Consider the following 24,198-nt stretch of genomic DNA (forward strand, 5'->3'; position numbering starts at 1 on the left):
GTCACTACCATTAGCTGTATATTTTCACCAGCAATGAACAAGAGCTGCATGTTGTGCTCATAAAAATCAGCAAAGGTGCTGAAATGCACCACCCACCTCCTCACTGTGCCACTCTTTGGTCTCCACAAACATTCAGCAACTGTTGATGAATGTCAATGGGTGCCAATTTTCCACGTGGAAAATGTAATGACGCACCTTTGCTTTATATGCACTTGCATGTCAGACACTGTTTTGTCAGACTGCCCCTCTGCTGCCATCTGTCTCATGGCAACAGAACGTAGCAGGATACTGGTGGGAAGATTCAACCTCTACTGCCATAGCACCTACATTCATTTCTGATATTGTGAGTCTACAGAATAAAGTAGGAGGCATTTCTTTTAGAGCAGCTGTCATATTGGACTTGATACCTTACAAGCTAATGTGGAAAGAACTGTGCTTTTTTGCATACAATAGCTACTGATAGGAGTCCCAATGGAAGTGTTCCTATGTGGAAAGCTTCATTACTGCCATCTTTTATGAATAAAACTTAGGTTGGAGAATACTGAATTCATTGAAAAATTTTTAGCTAAAGGCCAATGTTTCCTTCATAGTTTCTGGAAGCCAGAAAAGGTTTCTTTAGGGTTTAGTTTGACCTACAAACTTGCTAGAAGAATGAGTGGCAGAGCTAAATTAGAATTTCTCACTATCTCTTCTGTTTCTTTTTTTCTGTGCAGACAGTACTACAGTAAGAAGACATCAGGCAAATATTTAACTGGACCAGTTTTTAATATACTAATATGTCTTCAATGAGAAAACCTCAGTTATATTTTCACATTTCATGGTCTCTTATATCAGCTTTCTATTTTACTCCTTTTTGGTGCATATTATTAACGAAAGGATCATAAGGGAAAAATGACAGTAAAAAATAAAAAGAAACTGAAGAAATGTCAACAGAATAAACAAGTCTAGCTGTTCAGCTACATAGCATATTTATTTTCAGTACTTCCTTTCATTCAAATGGGTGTGTAAATGTGAAATCAGTGTATTTATTTCAAAGCTGGTTGTCTCAGAGCAGATCATCTTCTCCTTATGAATTGCAGGTTTACATTCCTCCATATTTCACAGATTTCCTCATCTCTCAAAGACTTATAGGCCAGACTGGATGGGGCTTTGAGCAACCTGATCTAGTGGGTGTGCCCCTGCCTAAGGCAGGGGATATGAACTAGACGGTCTTTAAAGTCCCTGTCAACTCAAACCATTCTGTGATTCTGTGATTCTGTGTAGATTGGGTCTACCATCTGGTGGGAGCTGGATGGTTAGAAGATATTAGTAGGTACCTTGCTCTCAAATGACCATGAGATCTACTCCTATCAAAGTCTTTAGCCACCGAAAACTGATGGTGCATAAACCTTTAAACATTTTTTCAGACATTGTGTTACCTTAAGGGCACTGATGATCATGGGACCTGGCATATAGAATGTAAAGAAGATACTGATAACTCAATCTGAATTAAAATGATTTAAAAAATTAGGATTTAAAGAAAGAAAAAACCTCAAAGTTATAGATCTCATAGCTCCTTCTTGTACGCTATATACTAAATAGTTTTCTTACATTATATGCTCTTAAAAACCTAACATCTTATCAGAAATTTTCAATGTGGCACAGTTATTGTTGCTATGGGAACTGCAAGGACTGCTCCTTCTACTTTGTTATGTCTACCCACGACATCAGAGGTGGATGTTGATGATATGGCAGTAGAAGCTGAACCTTCCCACCAGTATTCCATTCCATCACATTTTGTTGCCATGTGACAGATGGCAGCAGAGGGGCAGCCTGACATGTATGCATTGAGTGTGTATTGTTTCCTAATATTCTTTGGCTACAGAGATATTAAGGAAATTGGGAGTTGTGCCTTCTTGCCTAAAAAAAATATTTCATCTTCCTATTATCTTCTGCATGAAAAATGCAATGTTCTTACCGTTGTAATGGCTTATAACCTGCTGTTTAGCTGTATCTGACTCTACCAATGTCCTGTTGGAGCCAATGTATTTCTTATCTGCAAGGCTGTCATTTTGGAGAAGCAGGTATGCACAACAGCAGAGAGCTCTGTTGATGGAGGAACTTGCAGATAAAGAACATGCTTTACATGTGCTTTTCACAAAGCAGATCTTTGCAACCTCATGTACAGAACAGCTGCAGCTGTGAAACACAGAGGGAATCTTATACTGGCTGTTGAGAGTAAATGATATCCTATGAAAAGAGAAGAGATGCCATGGATCTTAAGCTTATAGCTCCATAGAAGGACTGTATCACAGCACAACAGTGCTTGAGGTTTTGTTGTTTGTTCTGTCTCAATGGGCACTAGGAATTTATTGGACTGATTCCGCTGAACCCATATGAGAGGCATGCTGTCTCTAGAAGTATTCCTTCAGGTTGTTGAGAAATCTAAAACACACTGTGGAACAGGTCTAACATTTGTTAGCTTTCCCTTTAAGGAAGCAAGAAGAAGGAAGATGTAAAGGCTTGCAGGGAATAAAAAAATCACACACATTCTGACCTTCCTTAAAACCAACAAATGTCTAAAGTAGAAGTGACTGTTTTGACTGCTGTGGAACTCCTCTGATTTATTTCCAGGTTTCCCAGTAAGCTGTTTTTAAGCTGTTTTTTGGTGTAACTATGAAGTCCTGTCCATACAGCACAGAAGGCTTGGGCAGAAAACCTGCCTCCTTCCTCCTCTTCAGGAGCTCCTATTAGATACTCTTAATGCTGATCACAATGTACATTCTCTCATTATGTCAAGTGCTGTAGTGTTTCAAAGCAATGTGGCAGGTAACTTTGTAGCTCCAAGGCTTATCTCAGAGATGGCAGCTGTACTGAGTTCCCACAGCAGGTGCTGGTTGCAGCTCATCAGGTCACAAGCTGAGGAATGAACCAGGTTTCCCTTTGGGAGCACGTGCTGTTTTTCCCCATAGGAGTTAGCCAACTGTGAGTGTCCCTCTCCTAAAATAGTCACGAACTAATCCACTAATGCACATGAAGAAAAGTTGGGCCATCATCTGATTGCCACTCCATTTTACTTTCCTATTTGCTCTCTTTCAAAGACCTACACTGTAGTATTGAGCTCTACAGCTGCCCTCTAAAGAAATCATTAACATGGGCATCTCTTAGCTTTGAAGCAAATATTTACAGGTTTTTTGAGCTGTCACGGGTTTGTCAGATAATTTCAGTTTCTCTTGTAAAGATGCCTGACAGTGAGAACAGCCCACAGAGGATTATGTAGTGCCACTTCCTTGCATAGCTAGGCATGTGGAATTAATTAGAGTTGTGATGCTCCAGGGAAGTGACAGATTTCAGCTGACAGGGAATTGTACCAGAGCAGCTCATTTGAAAGAAGGGCAGGGAAGATTTGCTCCTTTGGTTCCCCTTCCCCTTCCCTGGTTTTTAAGTGGCAGGTGGGGAGGAGCCCTGCCCTCCAGTGACATAGGCAGGCTCTTGGTTTCTCTTCTGGTTTATGCCAGTACTTTTTTCTTCCTTCAGACGTGTTCCTTGTGGCCACAATGCATCTCCACCTGGGCAAGGAGGAGGAGAGCAACATCCAATGTTACCTTAGCAAATGCAGAGTTTATGTGATTTGCTTATAAAAATGTATGTTCATTTTGGTGAAAGCTTAGTTATGAGAGCGTGGGACAAACAAAGGTTATGACAGAGCCTTTTCATAGGATGCAGGCACAATAGAAAAAGATGACAAAAGGAGAATTGACTTATCCCCTTCAGTGACTGAAGGAGTGCAATTTCAAAGAGATACATCTCCCTTGGCTGTGATATGTCATTTCAAAGTATGTTTGGAAACATATTCTTCGTAGTTTTGTTCCTAAACTATTCCACTCCCCCCACATCTGCCCCCTCCCCCCCCCTTTTTTTTTCCTGACCATCATAATTAGAAACAGTTTAAATTATTGTTTTCTCTTTTTCTGTGATATATAAATAAGAATTTGGATATTAGTTCATGTCTTGGGCTTCTGTAGTTAGAAACTTTTTGTGTGGTTTTCCCATTTCTTGTCATTGTACTCTCTCACTTCTGCAGAACCATCTGATAGTGCTGATAATACTCTTCTCTCTAGATATGCACCCAAGCTGAGACTCCCTGTTGTTAATACAGAACAACCTTTTTTTTTTTCCTACTTGCATACTGTGAGATTATGAAGAACAAAAATATTTTTATAGCACTTTACAGCTCAAAAAAGAGCACTTAATGATTCAATCCAATATGCTTTCAGTGTACTTGAGTTCCTCCTAACATGTAAGTCAATGACAAGCAAGTTGCTGCTCTGTCCAGACACAGGATTAGGTTCTCTATTGACATGAAAAATCATCAAAAAGTAATTCTGAAGGCATTTTCAGGAATTAATATTGAATGAAATCTTTCTTGGCTTAGTAACTTTAAATGGAAAAACATACTTGGAGAATAATGGGGGAAAAATGATGATTTAATGAGAGATCAATTGACTCCGTGATGTGAGGTTACTGAATGCAGTGGAACTTTTAATGAGGACAACGTCCTTCTCCTTTCTAAGTGGTTCAAATTATTTCTGTAAGGATTTTGGGTCTGAAATTTTTACTGTCTTGCAGGGCTTTCTTCTTAACAGGCCAATATGTAATTCCAGTGTTGTGAGGAAAAAAAAAAAAAAAGAAAAAAAAAAAAGGAAACTATTATGAATGTCTACTCCTAAGTGCAAAGATCAGCTTTCTAAATGCTTTTAGGCTCCATGAAGCACTTTATATTGTGCAGTACTGCACTGCATGCAATTGAGCTCTCTCAGAAAAAATATTTAAAGGTGGACTCATGGCAATTAGTAGACTGCTCTGGAAAGTATTGGACTATTTCTAAGATAAGCATTTCTGTTTATTAGGCTTTCATTAAAGCTGAACAACTAACAAAGAGTGTGAAGAATATAACACTGCCAAAGAATATTGCTAATTCTTACTTCTTGAGATATGATTTTAAAGATGGACAAAGAGGGGTTAAAGAGAAAAGCAACTAAATTGAAGTTGAGAAGCAGTTGCCTGACATGGACAACTGAATCCTCAGTTTGCAAAGACTGAGGGGAGAAGTACTTAAGGATTACGAAAGTAAAAGTGAAATAAGATGAATTGTTTAGCAAATCCCTCAACACAGAAGCTGGGGGCACTTCACAAGACTGATAGATTGGTTTATAGCAGATGAGAGAATACTTAGATATTGAACTTCTGGAATTTGTACTCCTGGGAGATTGTGCAGGCAGAGTATTAACAGGTTCAAAAAGGGGCTAGACAAATTAATGGATAACAGATCAATAAAGGGGTATTTTAAGAAGTAGACAGCGATGTATGATCAAACATCTCTTATACAGTAAGTATCAGTGCTGTGAGAACAGCTCATAGAGATAAGAGATTAAAAATGAGTGTGTTTTTTGGAGATGCTGTAATGTTCTTAGCTTACAGCACTAAGAAATACTAACATCCATGTGTCAGTCTTTGTCTAGTATCAGGAAAAGAGTAGAGTCTATAAGTTTACTCCTCATTGTAACTTAGTTCAGCAGTGATAATCCTTTGCAGAAAACTCCTAGAAACTGTTGTCTTAAAACAACAACAAAAACAACAAAAATTAAATATTTTTTAATACTTATCATTGTTTTTGTTGTTCTTTTTTAACCTTAAAATAATAACTTGATCATACAATTGTTGTAAGGGGAAAAAATAGTCACCATTAACAGATTATTTATTTTGTGAGTGATTTATAGGATTGCAGGAGCAGAAAAGAATTTTCTTCAGTTGAAAGAAGTATCTCAGGTTGAATGTTAGGAAGAATTTTTCTCCAGAAGAGTGGTTAGATATTAGAACAGGCTGCCCAGGGAGGTGTTGGATTGACTGTTCCTGGAGGTGTTTAAAGAAAGGGTAAATGTAGTATTTAGGGACATGGTTTAGTGGGCAGTGTTGGTGGTAGGTGGGCAGTTGGACTAGATGATCATGGAGGTCACTTCCAACCTCAATGATTCTACGATTAGAAAAATTATCCTGAACAGAGGTAACTCTTGGTGGCTGTTAGCCCTCTGAATAATTACATGTACATTCACATTTTCATGCACGCAAGTTATAATATTTTGAAATGTAAAAAATAGATCTTTTTCTTTCTATCATTTCTCCTCTGTTTCAGTTAAGATTAAAAAGAGGAAGTGTCTGAATCTTGCATTAATGTTTACACGGTTGGCTAGAAATGAAAACCAGCTGCTGTGTGCTATGATCTCTACATTTTTTCTTTGTACTAATGTCAGGCGTGATGGCACCAACATCATCTAATTAATGAGTTTAATTAGAATTGTGAAGAAATCATGGAATTAGGCACCTGTTACTTTAGCTATAAAAGAATTTTTTTTAGAGATTCCTCTTTAAGAAATAGAAAATACTGGTATTACTTCAATCCTTTTATTCAGTGATTTATTTGTCTATTACTGGAAATTATTTCAAGGGTGTCTTTGGAACAGTATGTGTATCAGATGCAAATGAATTGGGGAACTTTCATTTCAAGCACAACTTTTATCCAGTTTGCCTTGCTGGAAATTTTGAGCAAAGTGTATCAAACAATCATAGTTTGAATTCAATTTGGATAATTCTTGACTACATGAATTCTTTGAGACATGCATTTCTGACAGAATTGTAAGTATTTATTCTAGGTCAAAATTAGCTGACACTGCAGTGAGGTTTGGATACAGTAGGGAAAGAAAGCAGAATGTCTCACTGCTCCTCAGATGGGCACAGGTGCACACCTGCATGCACTGTGAGCAAGGTAGATATACTAGGATTGAGATCACTGATATCATCTAACTGGCTTATTGGTATGTAGAGAGTAGAGAGTACAGTAGAGAGTACTTGGGAGATTTGGAAGCTCTCTACCCAAGGGCAAATAGGACATCCAGGCAAGATTAGTCAGCCATCCTCTCAGTTGGCATGTCCACTGAGAATCTGAGGCACCATCAGGTGTCAGCAGGGGCTAATGAATCCACATCAGGTAGCATAATGAACTGATGACAGGATAGTTGTAGCCACCAAATGAGAATTAAGTGCATTGCTTTGTAATATTTAATTTAGCTACAATAGTACAGAGACCCACTTCTGGTTATAATTCCCCAATATTCTCTTAACGTGCACTTCAGAATATGTTGTTTTAAATTCAGTTAATGTAGTTTTAAAGGAGAAAATATTAAACACTGTTAATATTTTATAAGGGATGTCTCTAACTTTCCCAATAAAAGCTAAACCTCTCTCCAATCATGTGATTTTATAGCAATAATCCTCAAAAAATTACTGCAATACTTAGAAAAGCTGAAATGCTATTTTTGAAAAGTGCTCCATGATAAAGGCACCTGAAGAATAGAGTAGAGTAGAGTAGAGTAGAGTAGAGTAGAGTAGAGTAGAGTAGAGTAGAGTAGAATAGAATAGAATAGAATAGAATAGAATAGAATAGAACAGAACAGAATAGAATGGGTTGAAAAAGACCACAATGATCATCTAGTTTCAACGCCCCTGCCACAGGCTGGGTCGCCAACCACCAGGCGAGGCTGCCCAGAGCCACATCCAGCCTGGCCTTGAATGCCTCCAGCGATGGGGCATCTACAACCTCCTTGGGCATCACCACCCTCTGAGTGAAAAACTTCCTCCTAATATCTAACCTAAACCTCCCGTCTCAGCTTAAAACCATTCCCCCTTGTCCTGTCACTATCCACCCTTGTAAACAGCCATTCCCCCTCCTGTTTATATGCTCCTTTCAATTGGAAGGCCACAGTGAGGTCTCCTGGAGTCTTCTCTTCTCCAAGCTAACCAAGCCCAGTTCTCTGTGTCTTATCTTTTAAAGTTTGGTTTTTGGAATTATTTAAATGCTTCTTCAGATAAATCTACATCACAACTACTTTATATATTGTATTTAAGTTTTCATTTGCATATTTATTTGTACTACTTTCACCATGGTTCAAGGCATTCCATTAGTAGTGATTCATATAATGTTATACGCTGATAATACTCGAAAAAAAAATCACACTTCAAAGTTTATTTTTAAAAATATTTGCTAGAAATTGTGGATTGTGTTACTGGCATCTTTAACTTTTTGTTAAGTATGGTTTGAAATAATGTTGATATATTAACCAAGGTTGAAATTCATTGTATATATGTAAGAGATGAGCAAGCCTCAAAGAATGGAGTCTTGGAAAACTGTAATTTCAAAGCTAAATCTGAAATAGCATCACTAGATGAAAAGCACCTGTTTTCTGCAGCCTAACGTCTCTCACTCTGCATGTGCCTATCTCATAATAGAAGCCATATGAAACCTGTTGGTTCTTTAGGATTTAGGAGGAAGCTTCTGAGAAAGCTAAGAACAGACATGACTAAAGGTAAATCAGACTTTTATGAAACCAGCTCTTGTTGCCAGGGGCAAAGGTTAGGGAAGAACAAAATACGAAACCGAAACTCAACCAGTTCCTTCTTTTATTTATCTATTTATTTATTTATTTTTAAATTTCAGAAAAGCATGTAATTAATATCATTTGCAATTTATACTATTCTTCGTTCTCCATTACAGTTCCCAGGGTCTGATCTGTGTCGCATATTTATAAAGACAGTTCTGACTATGTGTAACCATTTCCTTGAGATCGCATTTATTCCCTGTTTTTCTCTGCACAAAGTATCAGTCTGTTTTCTAACACATCTTTATGTAATATTCAGTAAGTTTTCTTGTGTACTGGGTGTGAAATTTGATATATTTGAGAGTTTTAAAACTCAAAATTGTAAGTTGTATAATTAAAAAATATATCTATTTAATAACGCAGAGTTAATTGATGTATTTATTTTTGCTTATTTGTCAGCTTCTAAGTTATCTGTTTGATAGTTTAAAAGTGAAAATGCACTTTTCAAGGAAAAGCAATGAAGGGCAAATTTTCATACTTTTTTTTTTTTTTTTTTCCTAACAAACCTTTAAAAAAAGGAAATGTTAAGTTTCAGGCTTTATTTGTACTGAGAATAACAACTTTCTAGCTTTCATAAATAAAAAAGTAGATCTTCAAAGCACTTATTAAATTGTTTCCACATTTTCTGTATGCTGCCTAAGGCAGATTAGGATATTTTAACACCTTTAGTTAGTGCTAAGCAATAAAAAAGTAAAACAATTAGCTTCTCTATGAGAGGTGTGTGGGTGGGAAATGATTTTGTACATTTGGAACTAGAAGGAGATATTACTGTATTCTTTCAGTAGTCACAGGCCTACAAAAATCTGATTTTAACTGAAACAGCTGTTCACCAGTTGAGCTTCTTACAAAGATCAAGCAGAAAAAAAATTAGTATTGTTTTATGTGATGTGCTAAAACTTCTTCTAGCAGTTGCAAATGCCATTCTGACATGAACAGCTCTTGCAGAATCTCTTTATTAAGCTCTACACAGACACAGATCTTACTTTTTCTCAGTTGTAAATTATTCAGTCTTTTCAGAGAAGACAACATTAAAAAGTATGTTGAACTTTTTGTATCACCGAGCAAAGTACACCATCATTCTTGCAGAACTGGGTAGGCTGCCTGAACTATTGCTATGTACTATATACAGGGTGCTTCAACTGTACTTCATTTATTTAGCAGGATATTCTATTTCAGCTCCGTATGGTCAATAATGTCCAGCCCATTTGAATGTCAGCTAACAGCAGACTTCCTTCTGCCTCTTCCGTCCCAGAAAGAGGTCTGCTACTCCAGCATCTCCTTGGTACTTAATTATAGGCACCTATGTGGACAAAAGTGCCAGGTAGCTAAGCAGCCTAGGCATCAAAGTAGAAGTGATCAAGAGCACAACAAATGTCATGTAAAGTCCATGAGGAGTCCAACCTCCGTTCTTATTTCTGTGGAGTTCCACAATCATCAAGCCTCCAGCATGTTCATGGTGACTCCATGCCATTTTGTTCCTCCATGAGAGCTGAGTCAAGGAATGAAAGAGGTGGCTGAAATTTAATTAAAAGAGATACAGCAAGAGAACAGGGGCTAGGGGAAGGCTGGTTCTATTCCAGCTGCTAGCTTACCCTTCCTGGGAAGATGAAACACCTGTGATCATCCAGGATTTGTCTGTATCTTGTGATGTGTATTACAAGTGATAACTTGTAACAAGGGTATCTTGCTTTTGTAACCTACATCAGGCTTCTAGAGTGCCAACTTGGTACAAACAAGTCTTTTTTACTGCATGATTTTCCCTGGCTGCTCAGTGATCTGGCCTCAAAAGTTGGGTTTGACATTTCCCCTCACCCTCTCATCTCTGCCTAATACCTGGGATTCAACCTGCCTTAAGCTATGGAGGATCCGGAAATCAGGATATAAGAGTTTTAAGCTTTCATCCTCTAACCTCTAGCAGTCAGAAAGAGGCAATGCTGCTCTGATGCCTCTTTCAGCTTTTTCTAGGGGAAAAGAAAAAAAAAGAAAAAAAAAGAAGCAAGCAAGCTTTTCTCTACATTTACATTCAACATTTCTTCAGAAGAGGGGTAGGCCAACAGGATTCTTTGTGGTGTATGAAACCATGAATTTGCCCTCAAACTTTTCTGTTCTTTCTTCCTCCTTCTCCTGTCACATGTAAATGTACAGAACACATTTGTTAAGGCTAAGAAACACAGAAGGTAAGTGACTGAAGGGCTGGCTTTAATTTCTCTCCTGACAGTACTGGTGGCAAAAGAAATGGCAGATGAACTACTGGGGAAGAGGAGTTGGCTGAAGAAAAAAAAAAAAAGAAAGTGAGTTTAAGCTGAAAGAATGCTATTGAGAACTTCATTTAACAGTGACAGATTCTGTAGGTTGGAGGTTAGCTGTTGACTTGACTTGTAAGTTACATATCTTTTAATCTCAAAGAAAGTGGGATCCTCTCTTTTTTATAAGTATAATTGAAAGGAAAATTTACTTGTCTATTACCTAAGGATGGAAAAGGGAATATATTGCTGTAGTTGGTCACTAAGCTCAAACCATTATGTATAAATCAGGTAAAAGCTTGATTTTGTTTACAGTACTGCAAATGTTTTTATTCTACTGCTCCCAGTTTAATAGAAAGAGGAATGGGCTGCAAGAATTAAACTTTCTGATGGTATCTCTTTTTGCTTCAATTTATCTTGTTCTTACAGGTATAACACTTCCAAATTGACAGTGATGGTAGGGTTTCTAATTTTACTTAGATGACCTAACCTAGAAAAACTGTTAAGGTTTTACCTTGGTAAAATTATGAAGCTAATGGTAATGTCTAAATCTAAAAAATGACTCTCATCTAATATATTGATATTGTATTGTTAATAGCTCTTAATGGTATTAACAAAAATCATATTAATTTTTAATATAGCTTAAAAGAGAAATGTGAGTAGATAATGATAAATACACTCATTTGGTTAGTAGGGCTTCTATCAAAAAAAGCGAAGTGAATAACTTTCATAATCTTAACTTGAAATGGCATAATATTGGCTGCTGGCATTTGACTGGTTTGCAACTGAAAGGCTATAGTACATATGAGATGTTATAGTTTTTTTTTTTCTTGAATCAGAAAGCCAGTTAGCCATTTTAAAAAAGCAAGTCTAACTGATGAAATGTTCTTTTTTTTCAACAACAAAAAAACCCACACTATTTTGTTTTAATTTAGCCTGAAAAAAATTATCATTCTTCAATGAGGACTGCACCTAAAATAATATCTTCTCTTTTATTATGTTGGCCCACGATGTCAGAGATGGATGTTGGCGTTTCCCACCAGCATTCCATTACATTTCATTGCTGTGCAACAGATGGCAGCAGAGGGACAGTCTGGCAAATGGCATCTGACGTGTAAATGCATATAAAGCAAAGATGTGTTGTTGAATTCCTCCATGTGGAAAAAAACGGTACCCATTGGCATTCACATTGCTGTACATTTATGGAGACCAAAGAGTGGGTTTGAACACAGTGAGGCACTGACTGGTGCATTTCAGCAATGGATACAGAAACAGTGGGTCAGCTCTGCTGATGCCAATTTTATGAATGCAGCATGCAGTTCTTGTTCATCGCTGGCAAAAATGTATAGCTAATGAAGATGAATATGTTGAAGAATAGTGTTCTGTACCTGAGAATTTGCTCTTATTGAACAGTGCTATTCTGCTCTTTATATCTGTTGTAGTTTCCATTGAAATAAATAGGAGGCATTACTTTCGGAGGGACCTACATATTTAAGAAAATGAACTGAGCAAAATAATGTAGTTTACATCTCTTAATAGTGAGTGATAGACTTGCATAAAAGTGTGTGGATATGTTTATTTATAAACACATGGAGTTATTTTGTAGTCTTTTTGAAGTTCTGCAATATTAAGATAGAAGAAGGCTATGATTCCTCCTTCATTTTACAATTTCAGTCTTTGGTATGGTTTGGTTAAATATGCTGGGATTCAGAGATATGATTACTGCCATCTGCTGTGAAACTGACCTGCCGGGGATACCTCATCCTTGCAATTATTGTATCATTTTCAATAAACACTCAGAATAGTGTCACATACATAAATTTTGCTTGACTGGAAAAGTGAAGAGCTTTTAGAGAAAAACCTCTTATATTGGTGGCATTATGTCATTTACATTATATTCATGAAGAAGAAAAAACTGGTAATTGTATAAAGGAAAAAAGCCTCTTTTGGTTATGAATAGACCTAACAGTAAGCAATCTTGTGTATTCACCTATACTATTTGCAGTACTTTGTGCAAAAATACTAACAGTGATGCAGCATACTGTGTATAAAATAATGTTGGCTGTGTGTGATTAACTGTAAATACAGTGGGCTTAAATCTATTGTTATACAAACTGTCAATGACATTGTGTAAAGCATTTTCAAGTTTTTCTATAGCTAATTGACACACATGCTTAGTCTCTTTAGTGTAGTTTAATTGGGAAGTAGTTTTGTGATATAAATTCTCGTACCTTAAGAAAAAGTGAGATTATCAACCCAACGTTGATAATGGTCAAACGGGTGTTAAAGGTAGGAGAGATTTCAATAGGAAATAAAAAATAAGGTCAGGCATCAGAAATTAAAGTGAAATAACTTGGAAGCCTGATTTTATTTTGGTGTATATGTGATGCAGTTGCATGTATTTCCATTCATCGATTTAATTCTCTATATAAAATAAGGAGGTAAAAAATAGGTCAAAACAAAGCTTGCAGCGTGATATATCATGTTTTATATATATATATATAAAAGTTAGTAATATAAAAGTGGCTGTACAGCACATATTTTCTTATTTTTCTGACTATTGAGAGGGAAAACATCTTTTCCCAGAAAAAATTTACACTAAACTTTGAAGATTATCTTCTGTATTTACATGTAATAGGGCATTAAAAGTCATTTCTTCCTATCACTGATACGTGTGCATGGAAGTTAACTTCACTTCCATTACAAAATTATAAAAGTAGAGTGCTTTTTGGGTGACAACATTCTACCTTAGGCTCATATGTTTACTCAGATAAAGCTCTCTTCGTCAAACCATACATCTGTGATGTTAGCAAAACTAATTATAATACATTATGACACTATCAAATAATTTAGAATGGAAGTGCCATGTGGAAAATGCATGTTGACATACAATAATGGAAATTCTAAATTCATTTAACAGTACATACTTACGATATCAATTAATAGCAAATTATTTGTTCAGTAATCACTGCATGAATTACTTCCTGGAATTCTAAGATTTGAACTGATCTGTATTTCAAACTGGGTCATCACTGGTGTTGCCTCCTGGCCTTAAAATTTATGTTCCCAATTCTCATTGCTCTGCCAATAGGCTATAAAGAATGCCCCAGTGAAGATGAGATCTAAGCTCTACTAGCCCATTTAAATGATATCTGTATTAATAATGCATTATTCCTTTTAACATTTCTTTTAGTTTCAAAGTACTTTGTTTTTATTGGTGGCATTAAACTCCCTTGCCACTATCAATTATATTTGTATACTTGTGTGTGCTATGCCCATTTGATAGAAAAATAGTTTAAAATGTATCTGATGCAATATATCTGATGCTACACATGATATATGCATTTGAAAATTCAAATAGTTTTCACGCAGTAGATAATTAGCAAAAATTGTAAATATCAGTATCCAATTGGCTTTTTCAATTTAAGTTTAAATCTGGTAATTTTTCTGGTATGTTTTAAAAGTGATTAACTGCTATCTTGAAGAAGCTGGTGAAGCCAGTAATGAATGGCTAAGTAATTACTTTGTTTAGAATGACATGCTTCTCGAGAAAAAATCTGATTAATAAAAGAGAGCTGCAGATATCCAGCACGCCTCCCAGATCAGATTTCTAAGGATACTTACTGTTACCATCATTGAGATGTACAAACCTGCAGTGATGCAGCAAAACTGGGCTGTGGCATTGCTTTGCTAAGGCTTTAGCTGGTAATAAAGAGATATGATCTGATGCTCAGAATCATGCTTATCTTTATTGTTACAAAAGCTTGTGGGTTTTTTTTGTTGTTGTTTTGTTTTGTTTTGTTTTGTTTTGTTTTGTTTTGTTTTCTTTCTGTTCTGAGTGAGGAAAGCAGTCAATTACTCTTCATTTTCTATAAATCTTCAAAATAGCTCTTTCACAGCAAAGGGTGAAACCTGCAGGGTTTAAATGCTCAAAAATTTGCCCAAGTATGGGTGAAGGAATCCTTTGCCTCCTTGATAGCTGCTCCTAATCTCCCCAGACTGGAGTCTCTTGTTGCAAATTCTGACATTTTTGTCATTTCATCTAGTTCTCTTTTGGGGGGCTCCCTTCTTAACAATTCAGATCTGGTGATACTCTAGAAGCAGTATCTCAGATGCGGGTCTCCTCCAGCACATCTGTAGAGAAGTTGGATATGCATTTTTAACTCTGACCTCTTTCTATAATAGATTGATCTGCAGCTTTTAAGGAAAACATATTTCAGTTGTGAGGGAAAAGTTAATAGCTACAGGCCACCAAAGAATATTCCCTAACCCATTGACATACGCTCATGCGTAGTCTGGTATCCTCATCTTGAGACAAAAATACTTATTTGGTTCACATAAATAACCTTATCTTCTAGAGGCAGGTGATAAAGTAACAGCTTGTGGTCAAAGGCATGGAGTATTTGTAAAGGAAGGATTGAAGTTAAAAGATGCAGATGGCTCTATGCATGTGTTGGAATTGAAGTGAGGATTTCTGAGATGCTGGGAAGTTTTAATTCATGTGGAAAATTATCTGTGCTGATATCAATATAATTGGTATAGGTTTTCATTACATGGAACATTACAGTACGACTTGTACCTTAGCATCTGGATGTCACCTGAAAGTGAATACCATTAATTTTTCATTCTGTGATGTTGGTGAAGTATGTGGGGATGTATGGATTGTATGGATACATATGAAAATGTTCCTTTTTTTTTTTTTTTTTTTTTTTTTTTTTAAATACCAAAAGAGTTTGTGTATGTTGAGTATCTCCCATACAAACACAGGAAACTATCTACAGTGTCTGTTCCCTGATGGCACTCAAATGCATGCAGATTGCTAAGACCTTCTGATTTCTCAAGGTCAAACCAAATGGAAGGCAATCATTCCTCATGCAACTGAGCTGAGCCAAGTTTCCTGCTTTGGCACTGGTACCACATTCTAAAAAAGCAGGTTTGTTTTTTTTTTTTTTGCTAGTGGGCAGGCAGTTAGAATACCATATAGAGCTCATTTTTGACTGTCAAGATTGAAATTATTTCTCAGCCAAGGATATATATAAGTGCATCTGTTAACTACTAGAACATGGAGGGGGAAAATCAGCTTTTTGCATTGGGTTTAAAATATATCTGAATCATAAGAAAAAGAAATAAATTCAGGTGATCTTCTGTAAATGTTACAAAAAGGATAAGAGTAATTCCATTACATTCTGATAAAAAAAATTATAACACTCTTAGATTTTGTTATTACACCAAGTAGTCAAAGCTATGATTTGATCTATCATAGCGTAGGTGGTTATTACCAACTTCTGAGAGACCTATGCAAAAGATGGAGTACTCAGCTACATAGGTTCTAACAGGTGCTTGACTATTTTGTATGAAAACCTGGGTATTTTAATGTCTTTGCCCATACTATTTTCAAAGCAGTTTTTTAAAATGAGAAAGAAATAAAGTTCTGATATTAGGATTCTGAATGTGAAAGACTTATTAGGAGAGACTTTCTGAAATTGAAAAGATTGTTCAGTAATTACAACTTGTGTTAATGAACTGGATACGAAATTAACAAATACCAAGTTAATTGTCACTTGCACCACTTATTCTCCTAAGGATTCATTCAGAAATCTAAATTTAATTAAATACCTCATGTGTAAGAGTTAACAAAGAGGTCCAGATTACAGGCAAACTCAGAGAAATGAAGCATAAGATTCTCTTAAATAAGAAAGAAAAATAGATTTTTGTGTTACTTTCTAAGTATGCAATTACTGCACTTCTTTTCTAGCAAAGGCCTCTCACAATGAACTGACAAAAAAATCCTGGTGAGCTAATTGTGCTTTTATTTGATACTTGGCTTGAAGATAGTAAGTTTTGTTGTGGTTATTGTTGAAGAATGCTAGAAGCATTCCTAGGTCATTTATCACTTTGTATCATATCACTTTTTTTTTTTCATAGAACTATATACTTGTATTTTTTATTAATATGCATCGTACTGAATCTGAAAGGTGGACAGCGATTACCTGCAATGCTGTTCTTAAGAGACAGGATTGAATTGGTGCTTCTCTTTCCTCTCGGAAATGATGTTTCACAATTTCAGCTAGTAATTTGGACTTGTAAAGATGGGTAATAGTTTCCTTACAGTATGTTTGTATAAAATGTTTAACTAGTGAAATGAATGAATGGGAGTTGGTGTATTAAGAGAAAGAGCCCTATTGCCAACATTGCACACACATCTCATAATTTAGGCTTGAGATTTAAGTGTTTAATTTCTGCAAAATTCCTGTGAGAGAGAAGCAGTTTTAATAACTAACAGTCTAATTTTGATAATGAAGCAATTTAGACTATTTTCATAGGAGAGAAAACTATAACTTTTTCTTTTTAGAAAAAGTCAACGTATTATTTGCAGAAATATTTAAAAGCAACTTACTGTCATTGGCAGAATATGGGTTTCTGAAGTCTATAGCCTGGTTGGCTTGCATGAATGATTTATCTGTTTTAGAACAATTCAACAGTGAAATTATCTTGAAAATTATTAAGTAATGGATGATGCAATTTACTGTAACATTAGCTTATTGCTGTAGTTTGTTACTAATTCATGCAGCAAAAGCTCAAATAAAACTCTGTTTCTGAATTTCAGCCTGCCTTTCAAAGGACACATTTTGTAGCAATATTGCTACAGAGGCCTCAGAGTCCCAAGGCAACTGCCTTATGCAATTACTACACTAACATTTTGAATGAATTATGTAAGCAAAATCTGATGATTTATGTACTCCATACATTAAATTACAAAAGGTTTTATATTTACGTGCTGTGGTTACAGAGGAATTTATCCACGCAGTCCTATCTACTAAAACACATAATTAAAACTCTTGCTTCTGTTTCTTTTCTGTTTCTTCCTCTTCCTTATTCCCTTAATGCATTTATTAGCATGAACAACTTTAATTATTTTTTTTTTTAAGCTGAAACTTCTTCATAGAATCGTAGCCCTGAGGAGAAAGATTTAGGGGTGTTAATTAACAGTTGACTTGAGCCAGCAATGTGCGCTTGTAGGCCAACCATAGGCCAACCATATCCTGAGGTGCATCAAGTGAAGCATGACCAGCAGGTTGAGGAAGGTGATTCTGCTCCTCTACTCTGCTGTCATGAGACCCTCACCTGGAGCAGTGCATCCAGTTCTGGGGCCCTCAACACAAGAAGGAGATCGAGCTGTTGGAGCAGGTCCAGAGGAGCCATGAAGATGATCATAGAATCATAGAATGACTTGGGTTGGAAGGGACCTCAAGGATCATCAAGCTTCAACCCCCCTGCTGCATGCAGAGCCACCAACCTCCATATCTAACACTAGACTAGGCTGCCCAGGGCCCATCCAACCTGGCCTTGGTTGGATCCCCTGCAGGGATAGGGCATCCACAGCCTCTCTGGGCAGCCTGTTCCAGCACCTCACCACTCTCTCTGTAAAGAACTTGCCCCTGACATCCAACCTAAATCTTTCCTCCCTCAACTTAAAACCATTTCCCCTTGTCCTGCTGTTACCTACCCTTTCAAAGAGTTGATTCCCCTCCTGTTTGTAGACTTCCTTTAGGTACTGAAAGGCTGCAATGAGGTCATCCCACAGCCTTCTCTTCTCCAGGCTGAACAAGCCCAGCTCTCTCAGCAAATCTTCCTAGGGGAGGTGCTCCAGCCCTCTGATCATCCTTGTGGCCCTCCTCTGAACCCTCTCCAACAGCTCTCTGGCTTTATAGTACTTGGGGCCCCAGAACTGCACACAGTACTCCAGATGGGGCCTCACAAAGGCGCCCGGGATACCATTTGCTTTCTGAGCTTTAAGAGCACACTGCTGGTTCATGTTAAGTTTTTAATCCACCATCAGAGCGTTGGAGCCCTTCCCTACAAGGACAGGCTGAGAGAGCTGGGACCCTGAAGGGGACCTACAGACAAGCTGGGGGAGGACTTTTTATAAGGGCATGTAGTGACAAGACAAGGGGAAATTGTTTTAAATTGGATAGGTTTAGACTAGGTATTAGGAAGAAATAATTTACTGTGAGGGTGGTGAGATACTGGAAGAGGTTGCCCAGTGAGGTTGTGGATGCCCCTGCTTAGAAACATTCAAGGCCAGACTGGATGAGGCTTTGAACAACCTGGTCTAAGGGGAGGTGTCCCTGCCTATAGCAGGGAGTTTGAACCTTCTGTTTTCGCAGGCTCTCTGTGAATACAAAATCTATCTGTGCAAACTGATTTTTTTTCAAATTTTGTTTCCAAATACTTATTACAAAAGTTTTATTAATTTATTTTCCTCTCCCTGCTAATGATTTCCTGATCATAATAGAGAAGGAGGTTGTTTGGGAGTGTGAGACTGTGTGTGATCTGAAAAGGAGTCACTGACTGACATTTGCCATATTATTTTCTTGACATTTGTGAGGTAAACATGTCAGCAGAATTAACTTTCAAATTCCTTTCACCTTTCTCAGAGAAATTCAATTTTGTACATGGAATCTGTGAAGGTACAAAACTTTATCACAATCTACTGTTCTGTATTCAAGAAGGGAAGAGAAAATTGAATATTTTTCAGCTATTGTTTGCCTTCATCACTGCTGGAATATATTAATTTAGTAGTCTTCAGAATGTCTAATCAGACAGAACAGAACTAATGGCCAACTTTTCTGAACCTGTATCTTAAAACACACTTTCACTAAAATACGTTCTCATATGGCACATGATAAAATAAATTATTAGTGAGAGAAAGCATTATGAAATCATAAAACAAATGCGTTTTTTGTCTAGACTGTAAAATGTCATAAAGAAATAACAAAACCAGAAAGGGTTGCATTGTAATAAATATGTTTTTTATAGTAGCAATTGAATTATTACAAACCTACTCTTTGTGTTTAAGAAATTTCTAAAGAAAGACAAAAATTAGAGTCTCTTCTTCTGCAAATAGGCTACTATTTTGTCTACTGCTAATGAAAGCCCAGGTAGAACTTCCATTAGAGTTTAGTTCTGGCAACCTCATCCTTTCAGCTTCCTCTGGATCTGTTTGAAAAAGCAGCGGGTGGATTTTGTGATTTGCAAAGTAAATTATTATTTTTATTTAATCAATCTTTGAGGATTCCTTATTCATTGAGTATTTCATGATCATCGGGCTATTAATTAGCTTGTCCCTATAACATCCTCATAGACGCATGCGCAAAAAAGAACATCCCCCCAAAAATAGTGGGGGACCAGCCCTGATCAGCATTGTTGCACAGTTCAGCTGAATTTCCTGGTGACAGTGATTCTCTCTCTTCAGCTTGCATTCTTCAGTTTTAGAGCACACTCGTGTCTGCTTTGGGGGCTGACACTGAAATGTGGTGAGCAGCTGGAGGCAACAAACTAGATCAAAAGACTGTTTCTGCCTGTGGACAGATGTAGTTAACCCAGTACAAGATAAAAGTTATCCATAGTCCAGTGTGTAAATGCTTCATCATAATAGTAATTCAGAGTGCTTGTTAAATTAGCTCTCTGAATGAATGTTTACAGAATAACAGATCCTATCTGAAAGAAAACAAAAGTGTATAGTAGAAGGCAGACAGTAAATGTGAAAATGACAGCTACTCAAGAACTAAGTACAGGCATTTTGCATACTCCAAACCTCAGCTTTTAGGACTCCTCTATAGCATGTCATTTTTGTAATATCAGAGCATGCTGAGGCGTATGGAGAACACTTTGAATCATCAATGTCATTTTTTGGCGGCAGTTGGCCTTCTCCTAGACATTTCCTGTTTAACTCATCCCTACCTCGAGACATAAGCATTGCTGGAATCCAAGCTGTGAATCTGAGGTCTGGTTAGATATACCAGGTTAGTTTTGATGAGAACGTAATGCTGACCTGAAAGGAAATCACTCTTGATGCAATATCTTTGTGTGGTTACAACATATGTCTACTAGTGTTTACCTAACATTAAGTCTTGTGTTTCAAAGAACCGTTACTACAGAGATGAAAATAAGAACTACTTAATTATATCTGAAAAGTATTTTATTCTCTCTTATGATGTGATTTCTACCAAAACAATGTAGTAAACAAATCCGGATGATGCAACTAACTTATGCACAATCGTTATGTATTTTCACTTGTGAAGAGCATTCTTGCATGTCCAAAGGACTTCAATGCATTTTTCTCTTTTTAAGAAAGTGTTGGATGGTGTGCTAGGCCAAATTCCAAAGTAATATGTGTGAATTTTCATAACAGAATGTTTTGGCTTTTTTTTTTCATCAATCATAATTTTTTAATTTTCTTTTTAGAACTATTGGATACAAAAAGAAGTACGTGAAAGTTCCACATGGGCATATTTGGGTGGAAGGTGATCACCATGGACACAGCTTTGATAGCAATGCGTTTGGCCCTGTAAGTCAATTTCCTGTGTATCATTTAAGCTTTGCAACTGAAAAGCAGTGCCTGTCTCTTGAGTAATTTGTGCAGCACAGCATGTGTGAATTCCAGGTGATTGCATTCTTACGATTGTTGTGAGAACTATTAAACATCATAAAATATCTTGGTTGGCTGAGATTGAGTTTGCTCTTAACTCTTATAAAAGAAGTAAAGACTCTTTTGAATTCCCTGTGTGGAAGAAGTAGCAGTAGAGATTTTAAACGTGTAGGGATGTAGTGGAGGAGTAGCCAGAGGGTGAGCCAGCTCCCTGTAGCTGACAGATGCTCCCTGGGGGTGTTGCCAGCAGCTGATGCAGTTTGGACTGGCCCTTCATCTTGTTTTGGTGCCAGTGCTGCGATGAAGAATTAGGAAATCATAATTGTGCTTAGGAAGAGTTAACTGTTAATTGGTCTGTCGATGAAAGTAGGGATATTTCAATTTTTTCCCCGAAATAAATATTCTTTATATAGGGACGTTTTCTTATTTAATTATGTCAAAATTTAAACTGAAATATCTGTTTCTTGACTGGTAACAATGTATCTCTGTTCATCAGGAAGATGGTAAATGTTTTTCTCTGCGCTCTGCTTTCATTTTGGTTTTGGTTTTATTACACTTTGTGTTGATTCCATTTCTTATTTTAATGTAACCTTGCATGCAGATGCTAGTCACATAGTCTGGGCATTCTGTTGTGAAAATGCAAATCCTTTCTCCAGATGTGTCTTTTTGACATGTTTAAGAGAGAATTCTCTTTTAATATTATAAAAAAGCCAGTGTCTTTCACAGGGAAATTGGTAAGACTAGATTTATTTCACCTTTCATAGCCTTTTTGTGCAGAAGTTACCCCACTGATGTTAGCTGAATTAATGACAGCAAAGATCACAGGGCTGGAAGCAAGCTTGGGAGGAACAAAATTTTGAAAATTTTCTGCTGTAGGAAAAAATGAAGAGTGTACTTATAAGGCATGCTTCATGCCAGGTTCTTAACATTACATACATTAGGTTTTAGTTTACTGGTACACTTTCTATTCTTCTTTCTGCGGTAGACTTGAGAGCACTTGCACAAGTGAATAAAAGCATTAAAATCACTCTCCTCAAGCCATTCAGAAAGTATACTCTTCTTAATTTTAACCCCTCTCCTCTCATAAGACTGAAGCTGTCATAAGGAACTCCAAAATGATGAGACACAAACCTGTTGTTCTCAATTTGTTGAAACACGTTATCTTGAGAAATAAGGTTAAATGTAATGTGTGTTCAGAATCCCAATTTGCAAAAAACGTATATATATATTTTAGGATCAAAATTTTCAGTAAAAATAGTGTATTGTTGGTTATATTGTATGTCTACAATTTTTTAGATTTCTTGTAGGCTTGAAATCCATCTATAGTGTAGATAGTTTGACAGTAAGGTTTTGTAGATAGATGTGCTTAATGACTTAAATGGGCATAGAAGGAAATTATGAAAAAACAGCTTGTGAACAGATGCTTGGAACATTTTTTCTCTTGCAGAATAGCAACATACGTGGTGGCCTAATGGGTTAAGTTGATAAATCAACAACCATGAGATCATTCAAGATCTAAATTAGATGCACCTTTAGAGATTCTGAAGGTTTTCTAAAATGTAAAATCTTGGCAGATTGTATTATCTTTAGTTAGCTTGCCAAAGTGTTATAAAATGAATTCTATTACTTCTTATTATTGCATTATTTTTATAGGACTAAAATTGGAAAGTAAAGGTGTAGATAGACATTTTCATGATGTGTGTAAATATAATTAAAATGTGTAAAGTAAGATTTGCAAAGATTTAGTATTAGTGGTATAAAATTTATACTGTAACTGACGTTACAAAAATAACAGGACATCTGAACTAGACATGTTAACTCTATTAATGATCAAATTTAAATATTAATTACAAAATATTAATAATTATGATCATTGTACATTGTCTTTGAAAAAGAAAAGTTTCTTTGTGCAGTACAGAATGGCAGATGTTATATAGTACTATTGCACTGATACTGCTGTGTTTCAGGCTTGGAAATATGTCATGTCAACCACTCATAATGCTGAAAATGGCTGTTTTGAATAACACCCAATAAATATTCAAAGAACTTTTAACTATTATTTAGAGATTAAAAATTTTTCAATTTATTTCAATTATCTGAACTAGAATAGTGATTCCTGTTCAGTTTACTCTTACTGTTTTCAAATTCTTATAGAATGAAGTCAAGCTTTTATGATACTTGCTTAACATTGTTTAAATGCTACAGAAGTATAATAATGCATAGTTTACACAATCATGGTGCTCCCATTAAAAGTTACACATTCTTCTTTTCAGTTCTTGTAATGATGACATTTTGGAGCCTTTTTCCTGTGAGGCTGTAGTTCAACATTATAGGACCTATTTTCTTAGATCAGAAATGTAGAAGCCACAGTATGTAAAGTATTGACCTTCTGTTGAACTCCTCTGCTGCTTCAAATATCTTGAAAATTTTAAGTGATTATCTTGGTAGTGAGAAGCTTTATACCAGGTCAGATATTGTCTTTGCTCACACAGCTAGCATAATGCCAACACAGTAACAATTGATAATCTCAATCTGATACTGTGGCTAATTGAAGGGAAAAGTCATTAAAATTGTACTTCGTCCAAATCCAAGGTGTAGAGCTGGTAGCCAGCAGTGGCATTTGAACACAATTATGCAACCAATAGGTAAGGGTCCCTAAGAAACAGGTGTAAACAGGTGCATACAGTAACCAGTAGGTACTGCTGGATGTAGATATATGCAGTGGATAGCACTCTTGGAATAAGGAGAAGGGAGGGGAGGGGAGGAGAGGGGAGGAAAAAGGAAAGGAAGGAAAAAGAAAAGGAAGGAAAAAGAAAAGGAAAGGCATAGAACTCATTTTATTTAATGGGGATTTGTTTGGTGAATGTAATGCTCTTACTGCTACATATCTGTGTCTCCAGAGGCCTCCAAAATGAGGATATGAAGGAACTTTAAAAGCCTGGGGTTTGAAGTCAGTGGCAGTCTTTCACCTGACTTGTAAAGGGCCTGAACAAAAGCTCTTTAAAGTCAATGAGAGATTTCTATTGGCTTTAATGGCTTTGGATAAGACTGT

The 24,198-nt window shown here is 36.5% G+C and overlaps 1 protein-coding gene across 2 annotated transcripts in view; it reads left to right on the plus strand.

Annotated features, from left to right (window-relative positions):
• IMMP2L (inner mitochondrial membrane peptidase subunit 2) overlaps positions 1-24,198 on the plus strand; it is a 446,037-nt gene that overhangs the window by 331,210 nt on the left and 90,629 nt on the right. For both annotated transcript variants that reach the window (XM_048938017.1, XM_048938011.1), the window contains one exon: positions 20,963-21,065. In XM_048938017.1, the coding sequence (XP_048793974.1) occupies positions 20,963-21,065 (103 nt within the window). The remainder of the gene's footprint in view (positions 1-20,962; positions 21,066-24,198) is intronic.

The sequence above is a fragment of the Lagopus muta genome, chromosome 1 (assembly GCF_023343835.1).
Source record: "Lagopus muta isolate bLagMut1 chromosome 1, bLagMut1 primary, whole genome shotgun sequence".
Classification (NCBI taxonomy): domain Eukaryota; kingdom Metazoa; phylum Chordata; class Aves; order Galliformes; family Phasianidae; genus Lagopus; species Lagopus muta.